The sequence below is a fragment of the Salvelinus namaycush genome, chromosome 19 (assembly GCF_016432855.1).
Source record: "Salvelinus namaycush isolate Seneca chromosome 19, SaNama_1.0, whole genome shotgun sequence".
In the NCBI taxonomy this organism is placed as follows: domain Eukaryota; kingdom Metazoa; phylum Chordata; class Actinopteri; order Salmoniformes; family Salmonidae; genus Salvelinus; species Salvelinus namaycush.
In genome coordinates, this window is record NC_052325.1 from 43,501,944 (window position 1) to 43,527,352 (window position 25,409).

Below are 25,409 nucleotides of genomic sequence, written 5' to 3' on the forward strand. Positions count from 1 at the left end.
TAAAAAGAGAGAAAGAAGGTTATTAAAAGAGAGAGAGAGAATGAAAGAGAGAGCGCACTGTAGCCAACCCTGGTCTGACAGCCCACTCAATGTGTGAGTGCGTGGGCTGGTGCTAATTTGTGTAGAGAGGGAGAAAGCTGTTTTGGCTGAGGGAGAATGGGCTGAGATTAATGGACTGTGGAAAACCGGCTCCACACACACACACACACACACACACACACACACACACACACACACACACACACACACACACACACACACACACACACACACACAAGCCTAACGCATAGTAATTAAACAAGCTACACACACACCATCAGGTGTGGGGTTCCACCTCCACTGCATCCCTCTCACCTCCCAGTTGAAGAAACGGGGAGCGTGTTACTCACACTCTATTAGTATTCACACATACAGTATCTGTCCCAACCAACCTACTCACCCATCCCTCTTCCTCCTGTTAAACATATCTGTCCCAACCAACCTACTCACCCATCCCTCTTCCTCCTGTTACACATATCTGTCCCAACCAACCTACTCACCCATCCCTCTTCCTCCTGTTACACGTATCTGTCCCAACCAACCTACTCACCCATCCCTCTTTCTCCTGTTACACATATCTGTCCCAACCATCCTACTCACCCATCCCTCTTTCTCCTGTTACACATATCTGTCCCAACCAACCTACTCACCCATCCCTCTTCCTCCTGTTACACATATCTGTCCCAACCAACCTACTCACCCACCCCTCTTCCTCCTGTTACACATATCTGTCCCAACCAACCTACTCACCCATCCCTCTTCCTCCTGTTACACACATCTGTCCCAACCAACCTACTCACCCATCCCTCTTCCTCCTGTTACACGTATCTGTCCCAACCAACCTACTCACCCATCCCTCTTCCTCCTGTTACACACATCTGTCCCAACCAACCTACTCACCCATCCCTCTTCCTCCTGTTACACATATCTGTCCCAACCAACCTGCTCACCCATCCCTCTTCCTCCTGTTACACATATCTGTCCCAACCAACCTGCTCACCCATCCCTCTTCCTCCTGTTACACATATCTGTCCCAACCAACCTACTCACCCATCCCTCTTCCTCCTGTTACACATATCTGTCCCAACCAACCTACCCACCCATCCCTCTTCCTCCTGTTACACATATCTGTCCCAACCAACCTACCCACCCATCCCTCTTCCTCCTGTTACACGTATCTGTCCCAACCAACCTACTCACCCATCCCTCTTCCTCCTGTTACACATATCTGTCCCAACCAACCTGCTCACCCATCCCTCTTCCTCCTGTTACACGTATCTGTCCCAACCAACCTACCCACCCATCCCTCTTCCTCCTGTTACATGTATCTGTCCCAACCAACCTACTCACCCATCCCTCTTCCTCCTGTTACACGTATCTGTCCCAACCAACCTGCTCACCCATCCCTCTTCCTCCTGTTACACGTATCTGTCCCAACCAACCTACCCACCCATCCCTCTTCCTCCTGTTACACGTATCTGTCCCAACCAACCTACTCACCCATCCCTCTTCCTCCTGTTACACGTATCTGTCCCAACCAACCTACTCACCCATCCCTCTTCCTCCTGTTACACGTATCTGTCCCAACCAACCTACTCACCCATCCCTCTTCCTCCTGTTACACATATCTGTCCCAACCAACCTACTCACCCATCCCTCTTCCTCCTGTTACACATATCTGTCCCAACCAACCTACTCACCCATCCCTCTTCCTCCTGTTACACATATCTGTCCCAACCAACCTGCTCACCCATCCCTCTTCCTCCTGTTACACATATCTGTCCCAACCAACCTGCTCACCCATCCCTCTTCCTCCTGTTACACATATCTGTCCCAACCAACCTACTCACCCATCCCTCTTCCTCCTGTTACACGTATCTGTCCCAACCAACCTACTCACCCATCCCTCTTCCTCCTGTTACACGTATCTGTCCCAACCAACCTACTCACCCATCCCTCTTCCTCCTGTTACATGTATCTGTCCCAACCAACCTGCTCACCCATCCCTCTTCCTCCTGTTACACATATCTGTCCCAACCAACCTACTCACCCATCCCTCTTCCTCCTGTTACACATATCTGTCCCAACCAACCTACCCACCCATCCCTCTTCCTCCTGTTACACATATCTGTCCCAACCAACCTACTCACCCATCCCTCTTCCTCCTGTTACACATATCTGTCCCAACCAACCTACCCACCCATCCCTCTTCCTCCTGTTACACGTATCTGTCCCAACCAACCTACTCACACATCCCTCTTCCTCCTGTTACACGTATCTGTCCCAACCAACCTACTCACCCATCCCTCTTCCTCCTGTTACACATATCTGTCCCAACCAACCTGCTCACCCATCCCTCTTCCTCCTGTTACACATATCTGTCCCAACCAACCTACTCACCCATCCCTCTTCCTCCTGTTACACATATCTGTCCCAACCAACCTACTCACCCATCCCTTTTCCTCCTGTTACACATATCTGTCCCAACCAACCTACTCACCCACCCCTCTTCCTCCTGTTACACATATCTGTCCCAGCCAACCTACCCACCCATCCCTCTTCCTCCTGTTACACATATCTGTCCCAACCATCCTACTCACCCATCCCTCTTCCTCCTGTTACACATATCTGTCCCAACCATCCTACTCACCCATCCCTCTTCCTCCTGTTACACATATCCCTCTCCACTCACTCCAGTACACTCTACCAACAGAAAGCGTACAAATACTTTGAGCATACGCTTGAGCTTGGAGTTCCAGATGGGCAAGTGTTGCACTTTTGGAGTTGACTAATAACCCACACACACAGTCGATACATTTGGCTTTGGCGGAGAGAAACCACCAACTATTAAAGTATGCATTTGGCGCCAGGTGCTGCTGACAAGCTGGAACGATGTTGATGAGAACAGCGCTGTGGTCTTCACGCAGTGTAATGTGGGCGTCTAACACACATCCCAGTGCGCCACATCTCCATATTTCTATTCATTTTCCCTCCCTCACGTTGAGTGATAAACAAACGGAAGTGGAGGAGTTTTAATACGGCCTGGCTTTGACCTGGGCTGCATCTCAATCATCAGAAGAGGCTCCCTCTCGTCATCTCCCCTCCCTCATCTGTATAGCCAAAAGAGGACTGGCCATCAATCAGAGCCTAGTTCTGCAATAAGGTTTCTTCCCAAGTTCCTGCCTTCTAGGAAGTTTTTTCCTAGCCCCTGTGCTTCTGTCTCTGCATTGCTTTCTCTTTCGGGATTTAGGTTGGGTATCTGTTCAGCACTTTGTGACAACTGGCTTTATAAAATAAAATTGATTGAAATTTGACACTGCTACCAACATAGAGGGTGGGTGAAAGCTATATTCTACTTATGTCCTATCAGTCTAAAAGTAAACAGTTAGTAAAAATGACATTAAGATGTATCAGGCTTCCACCACTACGAATCTAATCTTGTGACGTGTTATTGATGTGTTGATGGCGTGTCACTCCCGTGCTGGTGTTGGAATGGCGTTGGTTGGCTCATCCCATGTTCCTGTGAACCATGAGTGTGGCGCAAGGGCTTAGGTGACACAAAAACACAGGCACACGTACATGTACACACACCATTAATAAAACAGAGATGTCCTGCTAAATTCAGAGCGCTTGCAGAGAGCACCTCGCACACAAAGATAGGTGCGCAAACACACACAGACACATTGCACACAAAGAGGCTCCGACACACGCATTCTGTCTCACACACACACACAGCACTTTGACTGAGAACTACGGCGAGTGGAGACGAGACATGCAGTCCGGTGATGAAAGAGAGAAAAGAAGAGAGGAGCTCAGAGGAAGAGAGAGATTCATTAAAACTTGTGTGCAGGTTAGAGAGGGGTTACCTGGGAACAGTAAATGGATGGTCATGCTGTTTTCGCTTCTAGTTAGTGGCCTATCCTAGAGGAGAACAACGGGACACTACTGAGTACCCTCTTATACTGGCCTGACCTGCTGCACTCCTCGAGTGAGGGCTCACATGTGAACATTTACTATGGTTGTGGGTTCTTCGACAGCATTTGGAACAAGTTTAGGGGACTTCATTAGACTTTCCTTTGACGTTCTAGAAAGTGTTGTGGTGGCTAGATTAGATACGTCTAAGTATGTAAGAAAAAATACGCCACTGAAACCAGCCAGCCAACCAACCAGCTAGCAAGCTAGCCAGGCAGCCAACCAACCAACCAGCAAGCTAGCCAGCCAGCCAACCAACCAGTCAGTCCTTCAGCAACTCCAACTAACAAGCCAACCAACCAGTCAGTTAGTCAGTCAGTCAGCCAACAAACCAGTCCTTCATCAACACCAACTAACGAGCCAGCTAGCCACCTAACCAGCAACGCACACAAACAGTCAACCAACCAGCCTGCCGGTCAGCAATACAAAATAAGTCAATAAAATCAACCTGGCAGTGTAACGCCACCAACCAACACGCGTTCAGTCTAAGCAACATCAAACTGTTTTAGAGACTGACAGACAGGGTCTGGTAGTGCTCCAGTCCCAGCAACATCAAACTGTTTTAGAGACTGACAGACAGGGTCTGGTAGTGCTCCAGTCCCAGCAACATCAAACTGTTTTAGAGACTGACAGACAGGGTCTGGTAGTGCTCCAGTCCCAGCAACATCAAACTGTTTTAGAGACTGACAGACAGGGTCTGGTAGTGCTCCAGTCCCAGCAACATCAAACTGTTTTAGAGACTGACAGACAGGGTCTGGTAGTGCTCCAGTCCCAGCAACATCAAACTGTTTTAGAGACTGACAGACAGGGTCTGGTAGTGCTCCAGTCCCAGCATCATCAAACTGTTTTAGAGACTGACAGACAGGGTCTGGTAGTGCTCCAGTCAAAGCAACATCAAACTGTTTTAGAGACTGACAGACAGGGTCTGGTAGTGCTCCAGTCCCAGCAACATCAAATTGTTTTAGAGACTGACAGACAGGGTCTGGTAGTGCTCCAGTCCCAGCAACATCAAACTGTTTTAGAGACTGACAGACAGGGTCTGGTAGTGCTCCAGTCCCAGCAACATCAAACTGTTTTACAGACTGACAGACAGGGTCTGGTAGTGCTCCAGTCCCAGCAACATCAAACTGTTTTACAGACTGACATACAGGGTCTGGTAGTGCTCCAGTCCCAGCAACATCAAACTGTTTTACAGACTGACAGACAGGGTCTGGTAGTGCTCCAGTCCCAGCAACATCAAACTGTTTTACAGACTGACAGACAGGGTCTGGTAGTGCTCCAGTCCCAGCAACATCAAACTGTTTTAGAGACTGACAGACAGGGTCTGGTAGTGCTCCAGTCCCAGCAACATCAAACTGTTTTAGAGACTGACAGACAGGGTCTGGTAGTGCTCCAGTCCCAGCAACATCAAACTGTTTTAGAGACTGACAGACAGGGTCTGGTAGTGCTCCAGTCCCAGCAACATCAAACTGTTTTAGAGACTGACAGACAGGGTCTGGTAGTGCTCCAGTCCCAGCAACATCAAACTGTTTTAGAGACTGACAGACAGGGTCTGGTAGTGCTCCAGTCCCAGCATCATCAAACTGTTTTAGAGACTGACAGACAGGGTCTGGTAGTGCTCCAGTCCCAGCAACATCAAACTGTTTTACAGACTGACATACAGGGTCTGGTAGTGCTCCAGTCCCAGCAACATCAAACTGTTTTACAGACTGACAGACAGGGTCTGGTAGTGCTCCAGTCCCAGCAACATCAAACTGTTTTAGAGACTGACAGACAGGGTCTGGTAGTGCTCCAGTCCCAGCAACATCAAACTGTTTTACAGACTGACAGACAGGGTCTGGTAGTGCTCCAGTCCCAGCAACATCAAACTGTTTTACAGACTGACATACAGGGTCTGGTAGTGCTCCAGTCCCAGCAACATCAAACTGTTTTACAGACTGACAGACAGGGTCTGGTAGTGCTCCAGTCCCAGCAACATCAAACTGTTTTACAGACTGACAGACAGGGTCTGGTAGTGCTCCAGTCCCAGCAACATCAAACTGTTTTAGAGACTGACAGACAGGGTCTGGTAGTGCTCCAGTCCCAGCAACATCAAACTGTTTTACAGACTGACAGACAGGGTCTGGTAGTGCTCCAGTCCCAGCAACATCAAACTGTTTTAGAGACTGACAGACAGGGTCTGGTAGTGCTCCAGTCCCAGCATCATCAAACTGTTTTAGAGACTGACAGACAGGGTCTAGTAGTGCTCCAGTCAAAGCAACATCAAACTGTTTTAGAGACTGACAGACAGGGTCTGGTAGTGCTCCAGTCCCAGCAACATCAAACTGTTTTAGAGACTGACAGACAGGGTCTGGTAGTGCTCCAGTCCCAGCAACATCAAACTGTTTTAGAGACTGACAGACAGGGTCTGGTAGTGCTCCAGTCCCAGCAACATCAAACTGTTTTAGAGACTGACAGACAGGGTCTGGTAGTGCTCCAGTCCCAGCAACATCAAACTGTTTTACAGACTGACATACAGGGTCTGGTAGTGCTCCAGTCCCAGCAACATCAAACTGTTTTACAGACTGACAGACAGGGTCTGGTAGTGCTCCAGTCCCAGCAACATCAAACTGTTTTACAGACTGACAGACAGGGTCTGGTAGTGCTCCAGTCCCAGCAACATCAAACTGTTTTACAGACTGACAGACAGGGTCTGGTAGTGATCCAGTCCTAGCAACATCAAACTGTTTTACAGACTGACAGACAGGGTCTGGTAGTGCTCCAGTCCCAGCAACATCAAACTGTTTTACAGACTGACAGACAGGGTCTGGTAGTGCTCCAGTCCCAGCAACATCAAACTGTTTTACAGACTGACAGACAGGGTCTGGTAGTGCTCCAGTCCCAGCATCATCAAACTGTTTTAGAGACTGACAGACAGGGTCTAGTAGTGCTCCAGTCAAAGCAACATCAAACTGTTTTAGAGACTGACAGACAGGGTCTGGTAGTGCTCCAGTCCCAGCAACATCAAACTGTTTTAGAGACTGACAGACAGGGTCTGGTAGTGCTCCAGTCCCAGCAACATCAAACTGTTTTAGAGACTGACAGACAGGGTCTGGTAGTGCTCCAGTCCCAGCAACATCAAACTGTTTTAGAGACTGACAGACAGGGTCTGGTAGTGCTCCAGTCCCAGCAACATCAAACTGTTTTACAGACTGACAGACAGGGTCTGGTAGTGCTCCAGTCCCAGCAACATCAAACTGTTTTACAGACTGACAGACAGGGTCTGGTAGTGATCCAGTCCTAGCAACATCAAACTGTTTTACAGACTGACAGACAGGGTCTGGTAGTGCTCCAGTCCCAGCAACATCAAACTGTTTTACAGACTGACAGACAGGGTCTGGTAGTGCTCCAGTCCCAGCAACATCAAACTGTTTTACAGACTGACAGACAGGGTCTGGTAGTGATCCAGTCCTAGCAACATCAAACTGTTTTAGAGACTGACAGACAGGGTCTGGTAGTGCTCCAGTCCCAGCAACATCAAACTGTTTTACAGACGGACAGACAGGGTCTGGTAGTGCTCCAGTCCCAGCAACATCAAACTGTTTTAGAGACTGACAGACAGGGTCTGGTAGTGCTCCAGTCCCAGCAACATCAAACTGCTTTAGAGACTGACAGACAGGGTCTGGTAGTGCTCCAGTCCCAGCAACATCAAACTGTTTTAGAGACTGACAGACAGGGTCTGGTAGTGCTCCAGTCCCAGCAACATCAAACTGTTTTAGAGACTGACAGACAGGGTCTGGTAGTGCTCCAGTCCCAGCAACATCAAACTGTTTTAGAGACTGACAGACAGGGTCTGGTAGTGCTCCAGTCCCAGCAACATCAAACTGTTTTAGAGACTGACAGACAGGGTCTGGTAGTGCTCCAGTCCCAGCAACATCAAACTGTTTTAGAGACTGACAGACAGGGTCTGGTAGTGCTCCAGTCCTCCCTGTCAGAATAAGCAACAGAGGACTTGGAAACCATATCAACTCCAATAGAAATGGAACTATGGTTACTGTGAGTTACCTAATTCATGTTACTTTACCTCTGCCTTCTAGTGAGTTTATACAAACTGTCATCTCCTACCATTCTGATAGATTAGAAACTGTCAGAAAACGTGGTTGTAACGTTAATAAGTCGGTTGTTATTCCATGGGACTTTTCTCATTGAATATGGCACTTTTAAATGTTAGCGCAATCACTAGTAAAATCTTTCTTGCGAATGGCCTCATTACTGTGCGCAAAGATGATTGCATGTTTCTCACTGCCCCACTTTCTTTACTGATTTCTCTGAACTATTGTCTATTGTCCTTGAGAACTATGATAGAATAATTGTGTTGGGCGATTTTAATATTCTTATTGACAAAGAAACTAACTACAAGGTCATTGAATGTATGAATCTTTTGAGCCCTATGGACTTTATCGAACATGTTACTGGGTCCACCTATACTCTGGACCTGGTTAATACCAAGGGGCTTTCTGTTGACATATCCTCTATTGTTGATGTTGCTTTATCTGATATAACTGTGGATTTTTTGCTACCTTGTTGCCCATAGCGCATTATTAAGTAAAGCTATCTTAACTCCGAAGTTGGGCAACAATTGTGTGCCATAGCTCCAGTAAAGTTGAAAAAGGCCACATCCAAACAGAGTGAAGGACGAGTGAAGAAAATAATAAATGATAGAGAAATTGCAAAACGGCAGAGCGGAAGTGAAGAAAGTCAAAGTTGCATGTCCATTATGATATTCTGAGAGAGCAACTTGGCATATATAACAAGGCAATTAGAAATGCCAGATGGGCACATTTTTCTAACTTGATCACTAATAATCAGAATAATTAGAGAGTGCTCTTTTCAACCATTGATGGCCTGATAAATCCTAACCCCACAAACCTATGTGAACTTCCTCCACATCTAAATGTAATGAGTTTGCGGCATATTTCAGAGATAAGATAACAAACATTAGGCTGGGTATCAGCCAAGCAAGACGTGATGAGAAGATTGATGATATGTGCCCTGGCCTACCACGCAAAGGCACCATGGATTTATTTTCCCTGCTTGACACAGACATGCTCAGGAAAGTGATATCACAACTTAAGCCTTCTAACTGCCTTGTCGATCCTATCCCCACCACCTTCTTCAAAACAGTTTTCATTTTTTATTTCACCTTTATTTAACCAGGTAGGCCAGTTGAGAACACGTTCTCATTTACAACTGCGACCTGGCCAAGATAAAGTAAAGCAGTGCCACAAAAACAACAACACAGAGTTACACATGGAATAAACAAACATACAGTCAATAACACAATAGAAAAATCTATTTACAGTGTGTGCAAATGTAGAAGAGTAGGGAGGTAAGGCAATAAATAGGCCATAGAGGTGAAAATAATTACAATTTAGCATTAACACTGGAGTGATATATGTGAAGATGATGATGTGCAAGTAGAGATACTTGGGTGCAAAATAGGGAAAAAAAGAACAACATGGGGATGAGGTAGTTGGGTGGGCTATTTACAGATGGGCTGTGTACAGGTGCAGTGATCGGTAAGCTGCTCTGACAGCTGATGCTTAAAGTTAGTGAGGGAGATATTAGTCTGCAGCTTCAGCGATTTTTGCAATTCGTTCCAATCATTAGCAGCAGAGAACTGGAAGGAAAGGCGGCCAAAGAGGTGTTAGATTTGGGGATGACAAGTGAAATATACCTGCTGGAGCGCGTGCTACGGGTGGGTGTTGCTATGGTGAAAAGTGAGCTGAATTAAGGTGGGGCTTTACCTAGCAAAAACATATGGATGACCTGGAGCCACTGGGTTTGGCGATGAATATGTAGCGAGGGACAGCCAACGAGAACATACAGGTCGCAGTTGTGGGTAGTATATGGGGCTTTGGTGACAAAACGAATGGCACTGTGATAGACTACATCCAATTTGCTGAGTAGAGTGTTGGAGGCTATTTTGTAAATGACATCGCCGAAGTCAAGGATAGGTAGGATAGTTTTACGAGGGTATGTTTGGCAGCAGGAGTGAAGGAGGCTTTGTTGCGAAATAGGAGGTCGATTCTAGATTTAATTTTGGATTGGAGATGCTTAATGTGAGTCTGGAAGGAGAGTTTACAGTCTAACCAGACACCTAGGTATTTGTAGTTGTCCACATATACTAAGTCAGAACCGTCTAGAGTAGTAATGCTAGTCGGGCGAGCAGCAATCGGTTGAAGAGCATGTACTTAGTTTTACAAACATTTAAGACCAGTTGGAGGCCACGGAAGGAGTGTTGTATGGCATTGAAGCTCGTTTGGAGGTTTGTTAACACAGTGTCCAAAGAAGGGCCAGATGTATACAGAATGGTGTCGTCTGCGTAGAGGTGGATCAGAGAATCACCAGCAGCAAAAGCGACATCACTGATATATACAGAGAAAAGAGTCGGCCCGAGAATTGAACCGTGTGGCACCCCCATAGAGACTGCCAGAGGTCCGGACAACAGGCCCTCGGATTTGACACACTGAACTCTATCTGAGAAGTAGTTGGTGAACCAGGCGAGGCAGTCATTTGAGAAACCAAAGCTATTGAGTCTGCCGATAAGAATGCAGTGATTGACAGAGTTGAAAGCTTGGGCAAGTTGCTGCGGGGGGTGCAGAGCTTTTGGCCGGGTTAGGGGTAGCCAGGTGGAAAGCATGGCCAGTTGTAGAAAAATGCTTATTGAAATTCTCGATTATCATAGACTTATCGGTGGTGACAGTGTTTATTCTTATTCTCCATGGACTTTACAGTGTCCCCAAACTTTTTGGAATTTATGCTACAGGACACAAATTTCTGTTTGAAAAAGCTAGCCTTTGCTTCCTAACGGACTCTGTATATTGGTTTCTGACTTCCCTGAAAAGCTGCATATTGCGGGGGCTATTCGATGCTAATGCAGTACGCCACAGGAAGTTTTGGTACCTGCTCGCCTTTCTAAGGTGACAAAGAACCCGATGGTCACTCTGACAAAGCTCTAGAGTTCCTCTGTGGAGATGGGAGAAACTTCCATAAGGACAACCTTCTCTGCAGCACTCCACCAATCAGGCCTTTATGGTAGAGTGGCCAGTGCTTTGAGTGGCCAGTGTTTTAGGGAGCGTTTGACAGTGATTAGGGGTGGTCGTTTGACCGCGGACCCATTACGGACGCAGGTAATGAGGCAATGATCGCTGAGATCGTGGTTAAAGACAGCAGAGGTGTATTTAGAGGGTAAGTTGGTCAGGGTGATATCTATGAGGGTGCCCATGTTTACGGATTTATGGTTGTACCTGGAACTTTCCTTGATAATTTGTATGAGATTGAGGGCATCTAGCTTAGATTGTAGGACTGCCGGGGTGTTAAGCATATCCCAGTTTAGGTCACCTAACAGAATGAACTCTGAAGATATGTGAATTGATTGCCCCTCATCTATGGAGTCCAGGGCAAACTGTTTGGGCACAGACCTGGATAGTATGACAGAACTCTGCAGGCTATCTCTGCAGTAGATTGCAACTACTGCAACTCCGCCCCCTTTGGCAGTTCTATCTTGACGGAAAATGTTGTAGTTGGGGATGGAAATTTCAGAATTTTTGGTGGCCTTCCTAAGCCAGGATTCAGACATGGCTAGGACATAGGGTTGGCAGAGTGTGCTAAAGCAGTAAATAAGACAAACTCAAAACAGTTTTTAATTGCATATCTGAAGAAGTACAAGCTATAGTTAATCACTCCCTGTTCACAGGCACTTTCTCCACTGCACTAAATACTGCTATTGAGAAACACCTTCTGAAGAAACGTAATCTAAATTCTTCAGCTCTTAGCAATTTTCGTCCAATCTCTGACCTTCCATTCTTAAGTAAAATTCTGGAGATATTGATTTTCAAACAGCTAAATAATTTTTTGTTTTTGGGCCCACCACCGCACAGAGACAGCTTTAGTTAAAGTGTTAAATGATCTTAGAGCCAACACAGATGCCAAACAGCTCTCTGTCCTTGTACTCTCGCATTTAAGTGCTCCATTCGACACTGTTGACCATGATGTCCTTCTGGACAGACTGGAGAGGTGGGTTGGCCTCTCCGGTCCAGTTCTAAATGGGTTTAGGACCTATTTAACCGGTTGACAGTTTTCTGTCACCCTTGGTGAACATAACTCAGAGAAAATACATATCCCACGTGGCGTTCCACAAGGTTCGATTTTGGGACCATTACTGTTTATATACAGTGCCTTCAGAAAGTATTCAAACCCCTGGACTTTTTAAAATTATGTTACTGCCTTATTCTAAAGTGAAAAAAAATATATCCTCAGCAATCTCCACAGAACGCCCCTTAATGACAAAACGAAAACAGGTTTTCAGAAATCTTTGCAAATACAAAACAGAAATACATTATTTACATACGTTTTCAGACCCTTTGCTATGAGACTCGACATTGAGCTCAGGTGCATCCTGTTTCCATTGATCATCATTGAGATGTTTCTACAACTTGATTTGGAGTCCACCTGTGGTAAATTCTATTGATTGGACATGATTTGGAAAGGCACACACCTGTCTATATAAGGTCCCACAGTTGACAGTGCATGTCAGAGCAAAAACAAAGCTATGAGGTCGGGGGAAGGTTACCAAAAAATGTCTGCAGCATTGAAGATCACAAAGAACACAGTGGCCTCCATCATTCTTAAATGGAAGACGTTTTGAACCACCAAGACTCTTCCTAGAGCTGGCCGCCCGGCCAAACTGAGCAATTGGGGGGAGAAGGGCCTTGGTCAGAGAGGTGACCAATAACCCGATGGTCACTCTGACAAAGCTCTAGAGTTCCTCTGTGGAGATGGGAGAACCTTCCATAAGGACAACCATCTCTTCAGCACTCCACCAATCAGGCCTTTATGGTAGAGTGGCCAGACGGAGTCCACTCCTCAGTAAAAGGCACATAACAGCCCGCTTGGAGTTTGCCAAAAGGCACCTAAAGACTCTCAGACCATGAGAAACAAGATTCTCTGGTCTGATGAAATCAAGATTGAACAGTTTGGCCTGAACGCCAAGCGTCACATCTTGGGGAAACCTGGCACCATCTCTACGGTGAAGCATGGTGGTGGAAGCATCATGCTGTGGGGGTGTTTTTCAGCGGCAGGGACTGGGAGGCTAGTCAGGATCGAGGCAAAGAGGAATGGAGCAAAGTACAGAGAGATCCTTGATGAAAATCTGCTCCAGAGCGCTCAGGACCTCAGACTGTGGCGAAGGTTCACCTTCCAACAAGACAACAACCCTAAGCACACAGCCAAGACAACACAGGAGTGGGTTTGGGACAAGTCTCAATGTCCTTGAGTGGCCCAGCTAGAGCCCGGACTTGAACCTGATCGAACATCTCTGGAGAGACCTGAAAATAGCTGTGCATCAACGCTCCCCATCCAACCTGACAGAGCTTGAGAGGATCTGCAGAGAAGAATGGGAGATACTCCCCAAATACAGGTGTGCCAAGCTTGTAGCGGCATACTCAAGAAGACTCTTGGCTGTAATCGCTGCCAAAGGTGCTTCAACAAGATATTGAGTAAAGGGTCTGAATACTTATGTAAATGTGATATTTGTGTTGTTTATTTTTAAGAAATTAGCAAACATTCTAAAAGCCATTTTTTGCTTTGTCATTATGGGGTATTGGGTGTAGATTGATGAGGGCAAAAAATATTTAAATAAATTTTAGAATAAAATAAGACTGTAACCTAACAAAATGTGGAAAAAGTCAAGGGGTCTGAAAACTTTCCAAATGCACTGTATTTGTTATGCCCATCGCTATTAAAATCAGATCCAACAATAATATCAAAGGCCTAGAAATCCAGGGCTTAAAAACAAAGCTGTCATTGTACGCTGATGATCCATTTTTTTTAAATCCACAATTTGGATCCCTCCACAGCCACAGAGGATCTAGATACTTTTTCTAACCTCTCTGGATTACAACAAAATGATGCTAAGTGTACTATGTTATGTATTGGATCACAAAAAAATACAACTTTTACATTACTGTGTAGGTAACCAATGAAATGGTCTGACGGTAAAGTGGACATACTCAGTATTCATATCCCAAAAGAAAGAAATGATCTCACTACAATACATTTTCATGAATAAGTTAGCAAAAATAGATAAGATCTTGCAACCACGGAAAGGAAAATACCTGTCTATTTGTGGAAAAATCACCCTGATTAACTCTTTAGTCATATCCCAGTTGACCTATTTGCTTATGGTTTTGCCTACAGCTAGCGACTTGTTTTTTAAATTATATGAGCAAAAAATATTCAATTTTATTTGGAACGGCCTAAACGGGCCTATTTATATAATGAATATGAATTCGGATGGCAGAAATGATTAAATATTAAAGCATTAGACCTGTCACTAAAGGCTTCAGTCATACAAAAGTTATTCTTAAATCTGAACTAGTTCTCTAGCAGATTAGTAAAATTAATAATTACTTTTTCCCCCTTTATTCAGATTACAACCTCACACTTTCAGTTATTTGAAAAGGAAATAATCTCCAAAATATAGCTATTTTTTAAAACAAGCTATAGAAAGTTAGTTGCAATTTCAGTTTAATCCTCCAGAAAAGACAGAACAAACATTACAATAAATATTATGGTTAAATTCAAATATACAAATTATTTTTAAAAACAATATTTTTTGAGAAAAAAAATGTATGAAAACGACATAATCTTTGTAAATGATATCATAAATACGACTGGTGGAGTTATGTCACACATGCAGTTAACAAAAATATATGGAAATGTCTGCTCTACTCAAAATTACAATTAATTGCAGCTTTACGACAAAAATGGAAGAAGCAAGTGGAAGGGGGATAAAGTAAGGAACTTGTCTGTCGGCCCTACATTAAAGACCATAATTGGTTAAAGAAAATTGTGATAAATAAAAAAGTATACCAGTATCATTTAAGGACCCAAAAAATTGACAGCCGTTCCATATAGATTGCAAAATAGTTGGGAAGAGATTTTTGACATACCGATTCCATGGCACATGGTTTATATGAACTGATACGCAAAACGACACCGGATTCAAAACTTAGAATTTTTCAATTTAAATTATTATACAAAATTCTTGCAACTAATAGAATGTTATTTATATGGGGGGTACAACCTTCCCAACTCTCTAGATTTTTCTGCAAAGAGACAGAAGCATTAGATCATTTGTTTTGGTACTGTCCATATGTTGCTTGTTTTTGGTCACAGGTCCAGGAATGGCTGAAGAATTGCAATATTTACCTGGAGTTAACCCTGCAGATAGCACTACTGGGTAATCTGAAAAGTCATAGTCAATCGATCAATAATATAATAATAAATGTACAATCTGTAGAAACTATGAGAATAGAAAGGTTCAGAACCTTTGTGAAGCATCACAGCACAATTGAAAAATATATGGCAAATAGAAATCCAATATGGATGGTTTTAAGAGATATATGGGAGGGGATGAATGGAGCTGAAGGTTGGGACTAATAACAACAAGATAACTAACGTAAAACATACTGTGTCCGTAAAAAATACACTGCTCAAAAAAATAAAGGGAACACTAAAATAACACATCCTAGATCTGAATGAATGAAATATTCTTATTAAATACTTTTTTCTTTACATAGTTGAATGTGCTGACAACAAAATCACACAAAAATGATCAATGTAAATCAAATTTATCAACCCATGGAGGTCTGGATTTGGAGTCACACTCAAAATTAAAGTGGAAAACCACACTACAGGCTGATCCAACTTTGATGTAATGTCCTTAAAACAAGTCAAAATGAGGCTCAGTAGTGTGTGTGGCCTCCACGTGCCTGTATGACCTCCCTACAACGCCTGGGCATGCTCCTGATGAGGTGGCGGATGGTCTCCTGAGGGATCTCCTCCCAGACCTGGACTAAAGCATCCGCCAACTCCTGGACAGTTTGTGGTGCAACGTGGCGTTGGTGGATGGAGCGAGACATGATGTCCCAGATGTGCTCAATTGGATTCAGGTCTGGGGAACGGGCGGGCCAGTCCATAGCATCAATGCCTTCCTCTTGCAGGAACTGCTGACACACTCCAGCCACATGAGGTCTAGCATTGTCTTGCATTAGGAGGAACCCAGGGCCAACCGCACCAGCATATGGTCTCACAAGGGGTCTGAGGATCTCATCTCGGTACCTAATGGCAGTCAGGCTACCTCTGGCGAGCACATGGAGGGCTGTGCGGCCCCCCAAAGAAATGCCACCCCACACCATGACTGACCCACCGCCAAACCGGTCATGCTGGAGGATGTTGCAGGCAGCAGAACGTTCTCCACGGCGTCTCCAGACTCTGTCACGTCTGTCACATGTGCTCATGTGCTCAGTGTGAACCTGCTTTCATCTGTGAAGAGCACAGGGCACCAGTGGCGAATTTGCCAATCTTGGTGTTCTCTGGCAAATGCCAAACGTCCTGCACGGTGTTGGGCTGTAAGCACAACCCCCACCTGTGGACGTCGGGCCCTCATACCACCCTCATGGAGTCTGTTTCTGACCGTTTGAGCAGACACATGCACATTTGTGGCCTGCTGGAGGTCATTTTGCAGGGCTCTGGCAGTGCTCCTCCTTGCACAAAGGCGGAGGTAGCGGTCCTGCTGCTGGGTTGTTGCCCTCCTACGGCCTCCTCCACGTCTCCTGATGTACTGGCCTGTCTCCTGGTAGCGCCTCCATGCTCTGGACACTACGCTGACAGACACAGCAAACCTTCTTGCCACAGCTCGCATTGATGTGCCATCCTGGATGAGCTGCACTACCTGAGCCACTTGTGTGGGTTGTAGACTCCGTCTCATGCTACCACTAGAGTGAAAGCACCGCCAGCATTCAAAAGTGACCAAAACATCAGCCAGGAAGCATAGGAACTGAGAAGTGGTCTGTGGTCACCACCTGCAGAACCACTCCTTTATTGGGGGTGTCTTGCTAATTGCCTATAATTTCCACCTTTTGTCTATTCCATTTGCACAACAGCATGTGAAATTTATTGTCAATCAGTGTTGCTTCCTAAGTGGACAGTTTGATTTCACAGAAGTGTGATTGACTTGGAGTTACATTGTGTTGTTTAAGTGAGGGTCGAGGAAGGACAGAATTAATAACAAACAAAACATAACTATTGTAAAATGTGCATAGTATGTATAAGCTGGAAGTAGAGGCCTAAGCGTTGTTGTTCACTAGTTTACTCCAATTAGGGGAAGGGTTGTAGGGTCATAAAGTAATATTTAAAAAAATTATGTGTATGTATTTATATGTATGTATGTGTATATATTTATATGTTATGTGTATGTGTGTATGAATGAATGTGTACAGTACCACTCAAAAGTTTGGACACACCAACTCATTCAAGGGTTTTTCTTTATTTGTAGCTCAGACTGTCCGCAAAAGGCTGAGAGAGGCTGGACTGAGGGCTTGTAGGCCTGTTGTAAGGCAGGTCCTCACCAGACATCACCGGCAACAACGTTGCCTACGGGCACAAACCCACCGTCGCTGGACCAAAAGTGCTCTTCACTGACAAGTCGCAGTTTTGTCTCACCAGGGGTAGTCAGATTCACGTTTATCGTCGAATGAAGGAGCATTACACCGAGGCCTGTACTCTGGAGCGGGATCCATTTGGAGGTGGAGGGTCCGTCATTGTCTGGGGCGGTGTGTCACAGCATCATCGGACTGAGCTTGTTGTCATTGCAGGCAATCTCAACGGTGTGCATTGCAGGGAACATATCCTCTTCCCTCATGTGGTACCCTTCCTGCAGGCTCATCCTGACATTACCCTCCAGCATGACAATGCCACCAGCCATACTGCTCGTTCTGTGCGTGATTTCCTGCAAGACAGGAATGTCAGTGTTCTGCCTTGGCCTGCGAAGAGCCCGGATCTCAATCCCATTGAGCACGTCTGGGACCTGTTGGATCGGAGGGTGAGGGCTAGGGCCATTCCCGCCAGAAATGTCCGGGAACTCGCAGGTGCCTTGGTGGAAGAGTGGGGTAACATCTCACAGCAAGAACTGACAAATCTGGGGCAGTCCATGAGGAGGAGATGCACTGTAGTACTTAATGCAGCCTGTGGCCACACCAGATACTGACTGTTACTTTTGATTTTGACCCCCCCTTTGTTCAGGGACACATTATTCCATTTATGTTAGTCACATGTCTGTGGAACTTGTCCAGTTTATGTCTCAGTTGTTGAATCTTATGGTCATACAAATATTTACACATGTTAAGTTTGCTGAAAATCAACACAGATGACAGTGAGAGGATGTTTCTTTTTTTGCTGAGTTTTCATTGTAGAATGATAGTGAATACATCACAACTATGCAAGAACACACACTGGACACAACACTGGTGGCTTTGGGCTGGGGTCATATACTCACAATTGTTTTTTTAGGGGGTAGATCAGCTTTAACATTGCAGATAGATTTTGGCTTACATCAATGTAATTGTCTGCATCATTTACCATCCCCCATATATATATTTTTTAATATATAAAATAGATATTTTTGATATATTATCCCTTATTGTCCCCTAACCCTAAAAGCCCTCGCCTAATTGGAGTAAATTAATGGAAAACAACAGGCTTCTACTTCCAGCTTATACATAATATATATACAGTTGAAGTCGGAAGTTTACATACACTTAGGTTGGAGTCATTAAAACTCATTTTTCAACCACTCCACAAATTTCTTGTTAACAAACTATAGTTTTGGAAAGTCGGTTTGGACATCTACTTTGTGCATGACACAGAAGTTGACATACACTAAGTTGACTGTGCCCTTAAACAGCTTGGAAAATTCCAGAAAATGATGTCATGGCTTTAGAAGCTTTTGAAGCTTCAAGGCTTACCTTCAAACTCAGTGCCTATTTGCTTGACATTATGGGAAAATCAAAATAAATCAGCCAAGACCTCAGAAAACAAATTGTAGACCTTTACAAGTCTGGTTCATCCTTGGGTGCAATTTCCAAACGCCTGAAGGTAACACATTCATCTGACGCAGCCGTCATACCACTCAGGAAGGAGACGTGTTCTGTCTCTTAGAGATGAACGTACTTTGGTTACGAAAAGTGCAAATCAATCCCAGAACAACAGCAAAGGACCTTGTGAAGATGCTGGAGGAAACAGATACAAAAGTATCTATATCCACAGTTAAACAAGTCCTATATCGACATAACCTGAAAGGCCGCTCAGCAAGGAAGAAGCCACTGCTCCAAAACCACCATAAAAAAGCCAGAATACGGTTTGCAACTGCACATGGGGACAAAGATCGTACTTTTTGGAGAAATGTCCACTGGTCTGATGAAACAAAAATAGATCTGTTTGGCCATAATGACCATCGTTATGTTTGGAGGGAAAAGGGGGAGGCTTGCAAGCCGAAGAACACCATCCCAACCGTGAAGCACGGGGGTGGCAGCATCATGTTGTGTTGGTGCTTTGCTGCAGGAGGGACTGGTGCACTTCACAAAATAAATGGCATTGTGAGGACGGAAAATTATGTGGATATATTGTAGCAACATCTCAAGACATCAGTCAGGAAGTTAAAGCTTGGTCGCAAATGGGTCTTCCAAATGGACAATGACCCCAAGCATACTTCCAAAGTTGTGGCAAAATGGCTTAAGGACAACAAAGTCAAGGTATTGGAGTGGCCATCACAAAGCCCTGACCTCAATCCCATAGAAAATTCGTGGGCCAAACTGAAAAAGCGTGTGCGAGCAAGGAGGCCTACAAACCTGACTCCTTTACACCAGCTCTGTCAGGAGGAATGGACCAAAATTCACCCAACTTATTGTGGGAAGCTTGTGGAAGGGTACCCGAAACATTTGACCCAAGTTAAACAATTTAAAGGCAATGCTACCAAATACTAATTGAGTGTATGTGATGAAAAAAATAAAATATTAAATAAATCATTCTCTCTACTATTATTCTGACATTTCACATTCTTAAAATAAAGTAGGGAATTTTTACTAGGATTAAATGTCAGGAATTGTGAAAAACTGAGTTTAAATGTATTTGGATAAGGTGTATGTAAACGTCCGACTTCAACTGTACATTTTACAGAAACAGTATATAGAGTACCAGTCAAAAGTTTGGACACCTACTCATTCAAGGGTTTTTCTATATTTTTACTATTATCTACACTGTAGAATAATAGTGAAGACATTAAAACTATGAAATAACGCATGGAATCATGTAGTTTACAAAAAAGTGTTAAACAAATCAAAATATATTTTAGATTTGAGATTCTTCAAAGTAGCCACCCTTTTCCTCGATGACAGCTTTGCACACACTTGGCATTCTCTCAACAAGCTTCATGAGGTAGTCACCTGGAATGCATTTAATTTAACAGGTGTGCCTTGTTAAAAGTTAATTTGTGGAATTTATTTCCATCTTAATGTGTTTAGGTAGGGCTGGTTCAGGTAGGGCTGGTTCAGGTAGGTAGGGCCATTCAGGTAGGGCTGGAATACAGAAGATAGCCCTATTTGGTAAAAGACGAAGTCCATATTATGGCAAGAACAGTTTAGATATGCAAAGAGAAATGACAGTCTATCATTACTATCATTAAGACATGAAGGTCAGTCAATCTGGAAAATGTCAAACACTTTGAAAGTTTCTTCAAGTGCAGTCGCAAAAACCATGAAGCGCTATGATGAAAATGAGTAGGTTTGTCCAAACTTTTGACTGGTACTGTATATGCTGTTTCTGTAAAATGTATATATTATGTATAAGCTAGAAGTAGAAGCCTGTTGTTGTCCATTAATTTACTCCAATTAGGCGAGGGCTTTTAGGGTTAGGGGACAATAAGGGGAAATATATATAAAAATATATATATTTTATATAAAAAAATATATTGGGGATGGTAAATGATGCAGACAATTACATTGATGTAAGCCACAATCTATCTGCAATGTTAAAGCTGATCTACCCCCTAAAAATAACTATTGTGAGTATATGACCACAGCCCAAAGCCACCAGTCCAGTGTGTGTGAGTGTGTGTGCGTGCACAAGGGTGCGTGTGTGCGCGCATGAGTGTATTCGCATGTGCATGTGTTGGTGTGAGTGTGTGCATTCATTCGTGTGCATGGTGTGTGTGCGTATGGTGAACTAACATATTGTCCCACTGAAATAGTCATTACCAAGTGTCATGCTCTGAGGGACGATTGTTGTGTCGGGTTGACCTCACCGCACGTTCCCTGCTCCATCTCGCAGCCACTCTCGCAAAATAAAATGACCCCTTAGCCAACATGCAGGTGATGATGATAGTATTTGACGGTGAAAGTAATCCTAGCATGTAGCGACACGAGCGGTGTGTGTACGTTTACATGCACGTGTGTTCTACCATAGACTCTGTGTATGGGATTGTGGGGGTAGTATGGGTTGCATGTGCGTGCAGACATGTTGCTTAGTGACGCATTCTTCCTCTGGTCTCTAGCCTTGAGCCAGACCTGCAGGGACACACATGGTAAGGCATGAGCCCACAGCAGAGCCAAACACACACCACACAGACACACAGAGGGAGAGAGAAAGAGGTTAAGAAAGAGCGGGAGAAAGAAAGAAGGAAAGAGAGCTAGAGATAAACATTGAAAGAGAGAGAGAAAGAAAGAGATAAAAAGAGGAGAAAGAGAGAGGCAAAAAAGAGAGAGGGAAAGAGAGAGGGAAAGAGAGAGACAAGAAAGAGAGGGGAAAGATAAAAATATATAGAAAGAGAAAGATGAGAAAGAGAGAGAGAGAAAGAGACAGAGAAAGAAAGATAGAGAGAGAAAGAAAACAAGAGAGCTTGAGAAAGAGCGAGAGAGAGAGAGTCATGGTGCTCCTACCAGATTGGATGTGGTTGAGGCCAGATGGCTTCAGAAGTTCCAAGGGCTGCTCTTTCCTGGGCAGTCCATCTGCAGGGGAGAGAGAGGAAGGAGAGTCCGTTTCAAATATGGTCCGCAGCATCGATAACAAAGGGGAATGTGTATAATCTACTGAGGCCCAGCTAAAAGACTACATATCCCAGAGAGAGAGAGAGAGAGAGAGAGATAGAAAGAGAAGGAGGGAGAGGGGGAAGCCAGGGATGTACAGCAGTAGAGAAAACCAGTTGAATGAGGAGAGGAAGAGCAGAGGAAGAGGAGGCTTCTGCCTAGCCTAGTGCTGCAACACAGTTGAAGCTGCATGTGCTCAGCGTTCTGTTATGACTTCAACGTGATTGGTTCAGTGTCTGCACAGAGAGAGAAAGGGGGAGGGAGCGAGGGAGGGAGAGAAGAGAGAAAGAGGCATGTAAAAATAAACTAATGTGAATCGAGTATGCAGGCACCTATGTATGCTTCTACTGTTTAAACAAACACATGCATTTCTCGCATGTTTGCACGTGCACACACACGCACACAGACAGACAAACACGCACACAGACATACGGGTGCGTGCACACACAGTAGGGTGCGTCTTGGTGAGGATGATAATTATAGTGGTAACATGAAAAGGCTTTGGATCAGCTCAGGGAGGACCCGGCTATAAATAGACCAGTGGGGGAGAGTGGGAGAAACACACAAACACGCACACACACGCACACGCACACACACACAACTTGACAATCACACACATATAAAATGACATGATTCTCAAGCAAGCCAAAAACACACGTGAGCATACACATCCACAAACACACTGATTGGCTAACAAAAACGAGAACCCGTAAAACATTGTTGGGCTTTCCTGCATAAAGATAGAGACACACCTTCCCTACTCACACAGCTCAGTGGAGCTTATATACTGTATATAGAAGTGAATAACAAGTCTATGGACTCACTATCACCAGACTGGTGGTGACACATACGCCTTCCCTGCTGGCTCAACACCTGTCACAGCAGCTCTCCTAAACAAACCACTGTCCCCCTCGTTTCCTTCTCCTCTATCCCTCTCTCCATCCCTCCCTTCATCCATCCATCCACAATGACGGGTAAATCATTGTATATTGACCCGAAAGCGTGAAAGTAAGTGCGAAGGGACGTGCGAAGGGACGTGTGATGCCAATGCATGGGCTGACCGAAAAGCAGTCTATTTCTGGGCGTACTAGTCTATCAGAAAGGAAGGAAACACTCCCACTTGGAACCTGTTCCTCCTTCTCTCTCTCTCTCTCTCTCTCTCTCTCTCTCTCTCACTCTCTCTCTCTCTCACTCTCTCACTCTCTCACTCTCTCACTCACTCACTCACTCTCACTCACTACCACTGCTCCAGTCTCATTGCTTTGACTAGCCCATCAAAGCACCTTAGCAGGAGGCCGACAGCCGGGGGTGAATCAAGTGAACAGAGAGCTAAATACAGAACCACTCTAGGAGTTTTTAATGGGGGGGGGGGGGGGGTACTGGGGCACAGTGTTTACTAAGGTAGACATCCGGTGTGATTCTCTTGTCCCCCGAGCCGAAGCATCTGGAATATATCAGCTTATGACATTTAGAAATGTCTATGTGTACACAGACCCACAAACACACACACACGTGGCCTGTGTGGTCCAGCGGTTACAGCCACGGACCCCCGGGACATGTGTATACTAGATTCGGGATGGGTTCTAATCCAGCTCACTAGTGCCCTTTCTTTTCAACACTTTACGATCTACTCCAAAAAAAGAAACAAAATTGCAAAAGTAGCGACTACACAAAAACAATATATACAACAGCGGAAACAATTGCACATTCACATACAGGCCCACGCACTGTAACTGACACTCCTGCATTGAGACGTGAGCAGAGCCTCAACAACGTGTGGATAACAGTGGGAGATAGCCTGGCTATAATGGCTGGACAATGCACAAGTAGAGTAGGCACACACACACACCCACAGCTTTGTTTTTCTGGGTTGCACGGCGCTATTTTCAGCCCATCCAGACTGGGGTCATGATTAATACATGATGGAGGGCGAGGAGGGGGGATTAAACATTCATATCACACACACACACTCACGCTAAATTACTAATGCACACACATCTCCAAACACACACACCCACTCTCTCAGACAAATATGCACACGGACACACACACACACACACACACACACACACACACACACACACACACACACACACACACACACACACACACACACACACACACACACACACACACACACACACACACACACACACACACACACACACACACACACACACACACGTTGCATGCCTTCCCCTCTGCTGAAAAAGAAGGATGGTGGGAAGACGAACGCAAAGAGAAAGAGGGGAGACAACAAAGAGCTGGGGTGTGTGTGTGTGTGTGTGTGTGTGTGTGTGTGTGTGTGTGTGTGTGTGTGTGTGTGTGTGTGTGTGTGTGTGTGTGTGTGTTGGCAGGGCTATTTTTGGAGGGGCTGGTGGAGCAGGCGGGCCGTGATGCCTGCGATGCCATAATGGCATTTTAATTAGCCAAGAGAGCAGAGAGGGGACGCGCCACGCATCACTAACCAGCAGCCAACGCCAGGGGACACAGGCAAATCAGGAAGCGCTCGCTCGCTCGCACACACACACACACACACACACACACACACACACACACACACACACACACACACACACACACACACACACACACACACACACACATGTTCTTGCATGCACGCCACACACACACACAAACATGACATGATACACTACTTTACGGTACTCAAGATGTTCAAGTGACAAACTTAACTTCTGTCTCACTGCAAAAAGATGCATCTTATTGTGTGTGTGTGCGCGCGCGCGTGTGCACAAGTGTGTTTGTCTGCCGCAAATATAAGTCCTAATGCAGTGTCGTTACAGAGAAGGATTAGACACATTTGGATGGCAGAGATGTAAGAATTGTCGATGGGTAGCATTTGTGTGTGTGTGTGTGTGTGTGTGTGTGTGTGTGTGTGTGTGTGTGTGTGTGTGTGTGTGTGTGTGTGTGTGTGTGTGTGTGTGTGTGTTAGTAGGGTGGCAGTGGCAGATGGCAGAAAGATGACACCAAAGCCTGATGGGCCGGAGGAGGACTGGCCCGTCTGTCTCTCTCACACACAAACACACACACACACACACCCTCTCTCTCTCAGACAAATATGCACACACACACACACACACACACACACACACACACACACACACACACACACACACACACACACACACACACACACACACACACACACACACACACACACACACACACACACACACACACACACACACACACCACTCCCAGAGAAGCTCCTAATTGTAATCTAACTGCACTTCTGTCCCTCCCAATGCCTTCCATTCCCTTTGTGAGAATGTGTTACAACTACACCTTATGTGACCCAAAGGGGAGAGGGAGGGAGAGAAAGGGAGAGAGAGAGAAAAAGAGGGAGAGAAGAAGGTACGACGAAGAGAAAGAGAATGAAAGTGTGAGAGAAAACAGAAAGAGACCATAGAGAGA

The 25,409-nt window shown here is 45.1% G+C and overlaps 1 protein-coding gene across 1 annotated transcript in view; it reads right to left on the reverse strand.

The window, feature by feature from the left end:
- The window catches only part of hdac4 (histone deacetylase 4), a 233,878-nt gene that overhangs the window by 129,898 nt on the left and 78,571 nt on the right, over positions 1-25,409 (reverse strand). Inside the window, exon 3 of the mRNA XM_039015050.1 lies at positions 21,828-21,896. Coding sequence (XP_038870978.1) covers positions 21,828-21,896 — 69 coding nt within the window. The remainder of the gene's footprint in view (positions 1-21,827; positions 21,897-25,409) is intronic.